General features: G+C 31.2%; 1 protein-coding gene across 5 annotated transcripts in view; it reads left to right on the top strand.

The window, feature by feature from the left end:
- Positions 1-1,142: 1,142 nt before the first annotated feature.
- Positions 1,143-13,517, top strand: part of LOC139522872 (b(0,+)-type amino acid transporter 1-like) — a 33,965-nt gene continuing 21,590 nt past the window's right edge. Inside the window, exons 1-2 of one of the 5 annotated variants that reach the window (XM_071316489.1) lie at positions 1,181-1,263; positions 11,891-11,954. Coding sequence is in view for 1 of the 5 variants with exons in the window: in XM_071316486.1 (XP_071172587.1) it covers positions 1,257-1,263 (7 nt within the window). In the remaining 4 variants the exon portion in view is untranslated. Of the gene's footprint in view, positions 1,264-7,830; positions 7,964-11,890; positions 11,955-12,353; positions 12,369-13,517 lie in introns of those variants that run through there. The other 4 variants (XM_071316488.1, XM_071316486.1, XM_071316487.1 and 1 more) reach the window with 4 other exon arrangements.

Raw genomic sequence — 13,517 nt, 5'->3', positions numbered from 1 at the left:
CCTCGGGAATAGATCAGTGATGATGGTCATGTTGCTTCTATTTTTAGAGAGGTATAACTGACTAAATGCTTTTATTTCGTATATTGTAATTTCTTGTGTAAAATTCAAAACGGAAAGTCCCTAACCAAATGGCAAAATCAAAAGCTCAAACACATCAAACGAATGAATAACAACTGTCATATTCCTGACTTGTTACAGACATTTTTCTAATGCAGAAAATGGTGGATTAAACCTGGGTTGTGTGTGTTCATCTTTTGTTATTTGTCTGTTTTCAACATACAGGTTTGTATTGCTCCTTTGCAATCCTCTCTGTTTTTTCATTAGGTTTTAACAGATAGATTTATTATCAACCAGACCCACAAGTATATAAAATCAGCAACCCAAGCACTATGAAATATCATTAGTTTAAATATCCTCTTTGTATCTTTCTCCTCTCGTTGATATCAAAAACGGTTTTGGGTGATAATTACTCAGTCGTCTTTCCAAAGACGGCGCTGATGACACTGACATAATTGTTGCTACTGTTGCCGAAAGTATGCCTAGTACAGACATTTACATAATTAAAGTTATATGAACGTATATTGAAGCAGGTTAACTGCCTTGATCAAAACGGATATCAAGCATAAAAAGGACAAACAATCAATCTGTTTCTGATCTATTACCAGATTTGTAGTTTTTGAGGTTTAGAGTCGTTTTTTATAACCTTTCGAAATCTAACTCATCATAGATAACTGGATTGAAATTTTTGATTTGCGTTTCGTCTACAAAAGACTTATTAGTGACGCTCGAATAAAAAAGGTTAAAAGACCAAAAAAGTACGAAGTTGAAGAGCATTGAGGACCAAAAATTCGTAAGAATTTTGCCAAATACACCTTAGATAATTTATTCCTGAGGTAGAAAAGTCCTAGAAGATTTCTCAAGTTAAAACCTTTGATGTGGAAATAATTTGCACATGTAATTAACTATAATGGTTTACAAGTTTATTTCGTGATAATCAATCTGCAGTAACTAACCTTCTCATTAAAGATGGGTTGTAGATATTAATTTGTAAAGATGTATAGTCATCAAATATGGACTGTACATTAGTTATCACGTGCATTACATGAATTATTCAAGGCTAAACCGAGTTGTAGGATAATGATATTAACAAAGTACTTAATATGATCCACTAAGAGCATGCAAATCAGAGTGAAAAAAATGGGTTCGACATATAATATGTACCCAAGGAAACTTTGATAAAAAGCAAACGTACAACCATGACAGGTCAGTGATATACTTTGATAAGTTAAAAAAATCGAATGGTAACAATAGTATTTAACTAAAACAGTTATTTAATCGTTATTAACTTCTGCGACTCAATGAAACATCTCGGAACCCCAATGCAAACTTTTGATAATGTTCAAGAGCGAAACGCGAATCATGATAATCTGTCTATATCTTATCCATTTCTAAGTACATCGTGTTTTGTGGTGGATTTTAAACCGGATAAATAAAATACAAAAAAGAAATTGAAAAACACATGAAATTAATAACTTGTCCTACCCCCCTCCCCATTTGTACAGCACTGAGTCGATACATCTGCTGGTAGACTATCAAAGACTATTTCTTTGTAGGTATTTATTGGTTATAAATTTCTTCACATGTATCGGTTATTATACATCCTGGGCTTACAAATATTCGGCTTTCAGTGTTTCTTAAGAAAGCTTAACCCAGAATAGCGCTTCAGACGCATACAATTTATATGTTATTTTCTTGTTTTAGGCTTAAGAATTACAATTGTTGATTCCCGGGATATTTCAGAACTGTAGCCAATTAGATAATATAAAAAAACGAACATTAATTGGTTAATACAATTTTAGATAAGAATGTATAGATCTTTATAAAACAATGCTTCCTCTGCCACATTTTTAGATTTATACTTCGAATTTAACATTCACGGCCATCTCAATACCAGAATCTATGACAAACGAATTCATGTTAATTTTGAAATTATCAATTTCCCCCACCTTTATAGTAGCAATATACCAACTTCACTTGCATATGGGATATATGTTTCTCAACTTATTCAGTATTGAAGAGCTTGTAGATGCTACTCAGACTTTGTAAAACGTCACCAGTGTTTGAGCAGAAAGTTGATGATAGTTATCAAAGACGAACCAGGGGTATGTCAAAGACCGTCTCGTTCTTTGTCTAAAAAGGTTCATCGGAAGGTATCATGACCTTGTTGATAAAAATTTCGTACAAACTTCACAAATAATCTACCATGGTCTTAGAGTACAGAGTCTGCGTACTGACGTTGTTTAGTATCTAACGAAAGAGTTATAGTATTTTTTATTTGTCTTGGTGAACATTACTTTTAATCTTTAGTCTATTTTTAGTGATATCCATTTGACGTGGCTCGGTACTTGTTTTTCCTGTCATTTTTGTTTATTGTGCTATGATACATTATTTTATTTTTTATTTCATTCTTGCTAATGTGCTTTGTCTATATACCTTTTTGTGTTTCTTTGCTGAAAAATTTGTTTGTTTTTCTAGTAATTTGAAAGATTATAACACAATGTTGACTACTGTACCCCTTTTTTTGCATTTTTAACTATTATGTCTGTTTGTTTTTGTTCACATATCGTGGTCATTATGATTGAATTTTATACGACTGTCACACAAGTGAGAGTTTTAGCTTGCCTTAAAAGCAGGTTTAATACACCATTTTCTACGTAAGAAAATGCCTGTACCAAGTCAGGAATATGAAAGTTGTTATTCATTTGTTTGATGTGTTTGAGCTTTGGATTTTGCCATTTGATTAGGGACTTTCCGTTTTGAATTGTCATCAGAGCTCGGCATTTTTGTTATTTTACTTTTTTGCAATCTATGCGGCATTTTTGAAATAAAAAGTATACGACAATAAAAGATCAAAACAAAAAATTGTAAATGTTTTTTTTATAATATTCATCAAAAATATGGTTATACTATAGGATGGTTTCCATTTCTCCGTGTGAATACTGGTTTTAACATAACATGTTTTCAAGGCGCATTTTTAACAAAACTGAAATTATTTTAACTTAAAATAGTTATCAAAGGTACCAGAATTATAGTTTAGTACGCCAGACGCGCATTTCGTCTACATAAGACTCAGTCACGCTCATATCAAAATATTTATAAAGCCAAACAAAGTTTTCCCCCTTAATGCATAGAGTGCCTTAAACATATTTTCCATAACTTGTCGAATGTTTGGGTTTTAATGCTCTTAAACTTCGTGTTTGTTTTGGCTGTGTTTCGAGTGGTATTGTTAAGGGCCTACGATACAGTTTTGATCCCATATTGAAATTTTGATGAAAATTTGCATGTAGGCTATTTTGTACCTGCTAAAATCAAATATGTAATATAAAATATACCTTCATGTGCTACTTTTTGTTTAAAATGAGGTCGACATTTCAGATATTTGTTCGAAATTCTGATTTGTTGACGTTTTTTTCCTTTCGAAAGAATTACATAACTTTTTTGTTTTAAAAGATAAACACAAACGTTTTTTTGTTAAATTATTTGTAATATCTATTCTATTCTAAGACCCACAAACAAATCTTCAATAAGAGATTGATAAACTGATCATAGATACCAGGAACATTTTTTTTATTTGCGCCTGATGCGCGTTTCGTCTACAAAAGACTCATCAGTGACGCTCGAATAAAAAAAAGTTCAAAAGTTCAATTGATAAAAGTAACACTTTGGTTATCAGTTTTACTTAATTTTTTTTAATTAAATCAAACAGATCTCGAAAGATCGCAGTTTTACGACTGCGCATGATTGCTAGTCTATTTATATTGATATTAATGTTTATATCGGGTAAATGGACCATGACAGTCTTCTTGTGTTTACCGTGATTGTAAATTAGATGGCGTCTAGTCTAAAATGTTCATGATATATTGTAACAAGTCCTTGCATTTTTAAGTCTTTCTTTTCAACTTTTTGAAATAAATATTCTATATTTTAGCATGTTATAAATTGAATATGAAAATTTATTTCAAATCGGTAATCACGAATATGACAACTTATGCCCTTCTAAAAACTGCTCCACTCAAGACGAGAAAAATTCATTTATTACCGGTATTTAAATAAAGCGACATTGTCATTAATGAGATTGAATTCAGTACTGACAACAAAAACTATAGTTTATAATAAACCGGTACGTGTCCTTTAAGCCAGGGTCACGGATTCACGATTTTTACTACAAACCATCGACAGATCCATCCCTGATTAAAGTTGTCAAAAGTCTGAAAAAAAATCCTGTGAATAGTTGCTGGAAATTCAAATTTTAATTAAAATTTGTAAACATATTCATTGAATCAGACAACAATAAGATATTGCTCCGGAAGCTCATTATTCCGCTGTTCCCAGCCGAAATTTGTCCCGATTATCCCGTTTTCAATCCGATTCTAATTCGATTTGTATCTTTCGCAAGGTAAACAAACGACCGAATCTGTCCCAATAGCTTACCCTGTTAGCTTCCGAGGAGTCCAGAAGCCAGTATATCGGCAAAAAAATACGGATATTGTATTAACCATGTTAACAAAAGTTGCGGTTACATCTTTTGGGGAAATTACGAGCTTTTGCTATACTTTGTGCTTTTGGTTTATAATCATTATTTTTGATAACTCTCTAATTTTCTAATATTGTGGCATCGAACATTACAATAATTACATTATTAAAATGCGCGTTAGATGCAGAAGAATTGATACTGTTAAAGTTGATGATTAAGAGTACAGGCTAAATGATTAGTTATGGCAAACCGTCCTCGTCAAAACTATGTTTAAACCCTTTTTTCGAAAAAAAATACACACTGAGATTCAAAAACCTCAAAATAACACACTGAGAAATCGAAATTACACACTGAGATTTAAAAAAATGAAAAACACACACTGAGAATTAAAAATTACACACTGAGATTTTAAAAAGACACACTGAGATAAAATAAATTGAAAAACACACACTGAGAATTGTTAATTACACACTGAGATTTCAAAAATATATATGCTATGATAGACACTTGAGTAAACATGTCACTGCATTCTTTTGCAGATTGTTATTTTGTAATAAGAGTAAGTGGGTAATTTTCTTGTTCTTGTATTTCTAAAGTTTTTTTTATTAATAATTTGGAACCAAATCGAAGAACTAACGAGTTCTGTCCCCTTGTTGTATTAAGCTTGTAATAGATTCAGATTAAGTATGCTAATTAGATATGTGCGCATAAAAAGTGCGCACAAATCTCAGTGTGTAATTTTAAATTCTCAGTGTGTAATTTTAAATTCTCAGTGTGTAATTTCAAATTCTCAGTGTGTGTTTTCAGTTTATTTATTCTCAGTGTGTCTTTTTGAAATCTCAGTGTGTAATTTTCAATTCTCAGTGTGTAATTTTCAATTCTCAGTGTGTGTTTTTCATTTTTGTAATCTCAGTGCGTCTTTATGAAATCTCAGTGTGTAATTTTTAATTCTCAGTGTGTAGTTTTCAATTCTCAGTGTGCGTTTTGAAGTTTTTAAATCTCAGTGTGCTCTGTTGTAATTCTCAGTGTGTAAATTTTTCGAAAAATGGTTTAAATATAGTTTTGACGAGAACGGCTTGCCATAATTAGTGATGATCGTGCAATCAATCAATTCTAATGGAATCAATGTTATACAAAAACATGTATCATAAATATCAACATCAATATGATCTAAACAAGGAACAGAACGTGCTTTAACAAATATAGATTGGCACACGTTTGCAATATAAAGAATCCGTGATATGCTAAATCATCTTTCATAAAAATTTTGATTTTAGGAACACGTTCCAATTTAGTTGTAAATGATATGATTCCGTGGCCATAATATGTGTTTCCTGAAAACCCTTCACCAGGAACGCACATGATCAATCGGTTGGAACTGATATAAGTATTTCCTTTTTCTTCCCATGGTTTATGGTGCCAGACCACCAATTACTCCCTTCAATTTAGAACGTATGTGAAAGTAGCCCTACTCTGACACAAAATAGTGCTTTTGATGTCCTTGTTTACTTAAACTAAACAACAAATTTGCAGAAATGAAACTTTTGGTGAAAGATAAATATATCTAGATCATTTTGAGCCAACATTTACTTGTCTATGAGTTTGCATTTAAAATTGAGGATTAATGCGCTCCATAGTATACTAATTTTAGATTTCCAGAAAACCAGGTTTTTTTTTGTTGAGTACCTCCGTTTGAAGGTCAGTTATTTTGTTAGAAGGCTTTAAAGGTATGGTGAAAATTGGCATGTAGAAAGCTGATACATGTACAATTAAGGATATACCTGGTTTCTATGAAGTTAAACTTAGGGTAAAATATTTAGAAAGCTGTGAAAATTGCAAAATTTCGTTGAACAGATAGGGATTTTTAATTGGTGGTCTGACACCTTATGTTCAACTTAACATGGTAGGCAATATATATTTATCAATATCTGAACAGAGCGATAGCGAGGTGTAAAATGTTGACAAACATAATGCCTGACAATACGAAAAAGTTACAACAGGAATTTAGTATTTAGCTCATTAAAACCCAGATTTTATAAAGTTCTCTTGAACAGGTATACAATATTGCTCTAGCCATTTAATAAGGGACATTCTCTCTTAAACAGGTATACAATATTGATCTAGCCATTTAATAAGGGACATTCCGTTTTTACTTTTCTTTGGAGTTCGGTATTTTTGGTATTTACTTTTTTCATAAATGTTGTCGACAGTTGTTATCATTCATAAATATTCTTTACTCCTACAATTTTACATCTACGAGATTTATAAGGAGGACACGACATTGCTAAGTGAGACGAGGAAATTATTAATTAAATGAACATATCACTGAAAAATCAGAGGCGGATTTAGGGGGGGGGGGGCGCCCCCCCCTTTTTTTGGAAAAAAATTGGTTGCTTATATAAGGAATCACTGAAGCGTAACTGAAGCGGGCCCCCTCTTAGGTCAGTCAGTGGGCCCCTACTTATGAAAATTCCTGGATCCGCCACTGAAAATTGACACATTATTTTCCCATATGACCTCTATTTTATTGAATGCATTTTGCTTCGTATAACAGGACCGCAATTACTTAAAAATATTAACCGTGCATATATAACAAGAAAATTTTAACAAATGAAAGATAGTTCAAGCACAATGTTCACAATAATGTAAACAGTATTTGTTTAAACTTAGGTCGTTTACCTTTTGTATTACATAACACACCGAAAGTCATGCGATTAGAACTTTACCTTGACCGTGTACTACAAACATTACAATCATGAGTACTCTGTCCTCGGAATATCTGGGTGTTGATAACATTTAACTTATGCGTATCTAAAAAAAGAAATATACCTATCTTTAAACAGAAATATTTATATCCAGCGGATCCAGACATTTCAAATAGGGGTTTTCCAACCCAGAGTAAAAGCTAACCAGCTATATGCTCCCATTCAAATGCATTGAACGATGTAAAATGTAACATGTAAAGGGCAATGATACTGTTATTGATCAGAAAAAAAGTTATTTTAGACTCTTTATTAAAAGTTCATTTAAACTGTATTGAAAGCGGTATATCGACAAGGTCCAAATGTTTATGAAAAAGTTCTCAAATTCTTTCAAAAAGAATCATTTTAAAATCCTGTCGACATGATTATATCTTTATATGTGTTATCCCCTGGGTTCTATGTATAACCCTACCATAAAACCACGTAGTTCAAAAGGGGAAAATAATGACAATAGACTCAAAGTTATGTCTTGGTCATGTGAACCACGTGCATGAATTCACTGCTTCAAGGTTACAAACAGTTTTGCAGCTTGATCCAGTACAAACTGGTGTTCTTCCGAGTATTACCAGTTATACAAAAACAAATAATTGTCATAAATTGAAAAAATCAATTGTGGCCATAGTGTAAATGCAAGTAGAGATGGATAAAAATCAAAAACAAAGATAAGGTTAGTATAAAGTTCAATACAATACGTATATAGTTAATAAAAACAAATGGTTTGCATAAATCAGGATATTAGTTTTATCTTTTAAAATGTGTCACATTTAAAATGCTGTTGACATTTCAAGGTTGTTATACGATACGATGGAAGATTGACCTGTTAGTATTAGGTCTCTTGGTTGAATCAACAGTATAAGGAATTATGAAAACGCGTCGTGCAATTCGGACCACCCATAACAATACCAAGATAACTCTTGTTTTTTTACCATGGTGTAAAATTAAAAAAGTTCTTATGGTGATCTTTTATGAAACATTTTTAAAATCCTGATCTGCTGTGCTGAAAACCTTATCATCTGAATTATATAATAGTAAGGAAAAGCTGTATTCGTTTCTAGTTTGAATTAAGAAACAAAGATAAAAAATAAGGTGAACATGTGAAGTCACTTAATTACTTTTTATTTTAAGATTATTTTATTTGATCAATGATTCAAATTGGATCAGACACATGTTTTGCCTAATTGGTTAATCCATATATAACGAATAAATACTAACATAATTATATGTAAATCCCAAGTCGATCCGGCCCCATAATAAAATATGAATAAACTATATTCACTATATGGAGGAATTTGTGACAAATTTGAACTGTATAAACGGAATTTGCAAAAGTGTCGATGATGGATCACAACAGGTAAGCGAAGTATTGAAGTACCAGTTAAAGAACTATTTTAAATTGATACGAAACTGAGTGTTAGTTTAGTCTTAGATGCATGATTTTTTTTATTACTTGTTATTGGCTTTGAACTATAGTTATTGTGTCTATTTGTACAGCAGCTCCAATGATATTTTAAAATGTGAAGATATTTTCAAAGTTGACTTTGAATGTCATGGCGATTTTTATTTTATTTACTTCTCACACAGAGTAGCTAAATAAATATTTACAGTCCAATGAAACCGTAAAAATTTAACTCATCATTAATTTCTTGTTTAACCAAATCATTAGTCTATAATTGGTTTATTTATTCAATAATTGTCTGATGATTGTGAACTAAGGTAATGCCAATCGTAATCACTTAATTCAATCAAATCCTGATTAATTAAAGTTACGTTATCAACAAGGTCTTTGTAGTTTGATCTTTTGTTTGGTGTTTGGTGTTTATATAATAATAATTAATTGTATTTTTTTCAGGTAACATCAGAGGCTTCTATAACACATGTTACACTTGTTTTTCTTTTGTAATATCGAATATAGTCAATTTATTTTTCTTAAAATTGACAATACTTTGAATAGTTGTGTGTAGATAAAAAAAAAAGTAATATGAGTATCCATTATTCTTTATTGCAAGAAAATAACAAACCAATGACACTAAATGCACATGTTGGTCCCATAACACACAAGGAAAAGCCATTGTGATATAAAAACAAACGCATTCTGTCTTCTCTTTTATAGAAAGGACTAGGCAAATCAAACAACATTTCTCAATTTGAGAATTTTAAGAACTTAAAAGAAAAACAAAATTTGTATGTATCAGCTTGGGGATCGGCCTGTACCGTTGTGTATGTTGCTATTTGTTATAACACAAGATAAAAGACGTATTGGATCACAGTCGGCGTTTTACGTTTCCGCAAAAAAAAAGTCTATGTTTCCGCAAAAAAAAAAGTCTACGTTTCCGGAAATAAATACCTTACTTTTCCGCGAAAATAGTAACCATTCCGGAAAAAATATATTAAAGATAATTAATCTGAGTACCTTGAACCGTTGATTGTAGTAGCATGAAATTTTTGTAATAGCAGTATGCATTGTGCATTTAAAGTCAATTTATCTACCTCGGGCTGGAGATTTAGTCTTCGGGTTGTGCACAAATCAATAAACAGATCCCACATTTTGATAAAAAGTGGAAGTAACACAAACACAAGAGGAATGAAGTTGCTATTTTACACCCATGTATCGAATAGTTAACCGTGCCATCCATGCAAATATCACTTGAGTTATTTCATTACATAGACAATCATAGACATTTCAAGTTGGCGAAACACAAAAATATAACGATTCCGACATCATCATCTTTCACTAAGGTGAAACTTTCATATTTTTTTTTACTTCTAGTATATTGTAGATAGAAGATCAGAACCCTTTTTGTATGCTCATCTAAAGAAAATATTTTTCAAAGGCCTTTTTTTTTTTACCGTACACCGTACACCTTTTACATTATAATAAAAAAAAATCAGAAACATTTATGAATTACAATTAATATATATCTTTATTTTTATTCCTTATAAATACATTTTTTATTGGGGTCGGATCGACGTGGGACGAATCGACTTGGGCCGGAGAGGTTGGATGCAGGAAGTATTCTAAAGAAGCACTATTTAAAGACTGCTGTTTATCTGAAGCTTAGAAAATGCAAAATCATAAGCTCTCATTTCCATATCATAAGATTTAACTTTACTACTAATCCCCATGAGCTTTTTAATCAATAACAAAATTATAAACAATGCATATTGACCTATAATGGTTTTATTTTTTTAAATTGTTATTTGGATGGAGAGTTGTCTCATTGGCACCCATACCACATCTTCCTATATCTAATAACAACATATAGCATCATAACTGGACAGATTGTTGAAACTAGATTTATAACCACTGACAGCTAAATATCAAATTCTAATGGACAATTTTGAGGATAGTTTGGTTTTGTATGTAAACAAAATGGTTTACGAATATTATTATCGCAAACTACTGTTGCCTTTGTTTGATTGTACATGTATAACCGTTAAAGTATAGACGCAGGCATTGGATACGAACATAATTATACTCTTACTTTTCTATAACTATAAGTTCTGTTTTGAAACCAGCATTTGTTATCCGTTTGATGTGTTTCATCTTTTGATTTTGCCATCTGATTAGGGACTCTCCGTTTTGAATTTTTCGCGGGTTCAGCATTTTTGTGATTTTACATTGTGTTCATTTAAACGCTGAACAGATATCTTTGTCGGCATTTTGTATTTGTTGTATTCACAGTCCGACCGTCTTTCGTAGTAGATATTTTATCTCGACAATAGATTTTTACATGTCATGAGTAATACGATGGTATCCATAGTGAGTGATAACTGTAACATTAGTGCCATGCTAGACAAAAGAAATCTACCAATCTGCTATTATGTGAAGCAGGATCATAAACGTTTGATCACCGTATTGCTATGTGATTCGGGCGAATACATTTATAAGTGTTTATTTCATTTATTTAAGGGACATACGTGTCATCTGTGGAACTTGAACTGATACCGACTTGTTTTGTTTTAAAAAAAATTCCGCGGCTTTTCAGGTTGATAGTTTTTACATTATCTTCTCGTCAAATAAAGCTTGTTATATGTCTATTGTAATATTGAATGGTTGTAGTCGAGTTGAATTGGTTCAAGAAAACAAAAACACCGTTAATATATATATATATATGTATATATATGTGGTCTTTTTTAACGCAGTTCTTTTTCCTTCGTTGCATTTTTATAAGAAATAATGTGCAACACTCGAGGAAAATAGTGTTTTGTTTAAAGATGATATTAGAATATTTCCCAAAAAGACATATGATGCGAAAATGTCAAAATGTGATAGAGTTCTGCGGATAGACTCTGGGGCGCGTTACTGAATACAAGTATGCGAGCTAAATAACACTGTGTTATTGATCATTTACTAAAAAGTTAAAAACTGATACTTTAATAGAATAACCCCATTATAATATTCACCTCACTGATACACAGAAATCATAAATTTATGTTAATGTTAAACAGAAATCAGTATTAAATGCAAACAAAAAATGTATACGAATATAAGAATTATCATTATACAAAACAGAATAAAGTGCATAATGGATATTACTGTTTTAACAAATAAATAGATTTCCAACATATAATATTTCAAATTTCTTGATTTTAGGACTAGTCAATTATGGTAGGCATGTGATATGATCATGCATTTTGTGATAGGTATAGTGGTATAAGTAAGTAAATTATTAATTATACACGGTGATAGGTATAGTGGTATAAGTAAGTAAATTATTAATTATACACGGTGATAGGTATAGTGGTATAAGTAAGTAAATTATTAATTATACACGGTGATAGGTATAATGGTATAAGTAAGTAAATTATTAATTATACACGGTGATAGGTATAGTGGTATAAGTAAGTAAATTATTAATTATACACGGTGATAGGTATAGTGGTATAAGTAAGTAAATTATTAATTATACACGATGATAGGTATAGTGGTATAAGTAAGTAAATTATTAATTATACACGGTGATAGGTATAGTGGTATAAGTAAGTGAGTTATTAATTATACACGGTGATAGGTATAGTGGTATAAGTAAGTAAATTATTAATTATACACGGTGATAGGTATAGTGGTATAAGTAAGTAAATTATTAATTATACACGTGTAAATATTTACAGATGGTTTGGATATGATTTATGATAATCTATGATACATATACCATAAAAACATATAGCAACCAAATGATAATCTATGATACATACACCATAAAAACATATAGCAACCAAATTATCCAATGGAAAATATCATATTATTCTTCTGACTTTTCATTAAGAATTGTCTTCTTCAAACTTGATACTATAATGCATTAAAACAAATCATTAAAAATACCAGGCTTACAATTTTGTGCTGCAGAAGGGAAGGAAGATCCTGCCCCAAACGTGGCACCCTTCGTGTTGCTCATGTTAGTACAAACCAGATTACAAATCTAATTCGGTAAATCACATTTTGTGAAAAGGGTACGGGATAGTAGTTACGATAATAGGAACATATCCGCAATCATTTGTAAAATGAATATTCCATAACGGTCAACCAAATCGTGATTGCGTCCGTAGAATTTACGAAGGTATGAGTGCAACATCACCATTTGGAACTCTTGGTGTAAAAGACCTAATTTTTAAATATATGATAAGTTTTATTTGACTTTTGACCTAGTTTTGTGTAATGTGTTGATCGTATTAAAGGCTTATATGTATACGTATGTCACATTTGTTTACAAAATCATTCACAGCAGTATTACTAGATGAATACCGAAGACATTGAACCGCTATGATAAGGTCATGACCGTTTTAATAAAAAAAGTAATACACCATAAAGAAAACAAAATAATACAGAAATTATTTAAAAATTGATAAATTTCGTTGAATGATTTCTAGGTTTAAACGTTAAATTACACAAAACCTCTCTAGAATTGTGCATATGCTCATGATGATATCAGCGATCTATGTGTGCAATTAAATTTCCCATACAAGGTTCTCTGGCTAGATTATACTTATTTCTGCGTAAACAAACTTTATATACATTGATATTTATGACATGCTGTGCTACATTTTATGTACGGTTGGTTGCTGTTCATGTTGCTTGAAGATCTTACAATTATATGATCAATGCAATTAAAAAAAATCAATACAATTATATAAACCTTAAAGGTCTAATAAAATGTAATAGTCAACTTCTCGTTTATAATTAATATAAGAATACAAGCTTCGGTTGTCAACACGTCAAAGTT

The sequence above is a fragment of the Mytilus edulis genome, chromosome 5, assembly GCF_963676685.1.
Source record: "Mytilus edulis chromosome 5, xbMytEdul2.2, whole genome shotgun sequence".
NCBI lineage: Eukaryota > Metazoa > Mollusca > Bivalvia > Mytilida > Mytilidae > Mytilus > Mytilus edulis.
This window is presented reverse-complemented; position numbering and strand designations above follow the sequence as displayed.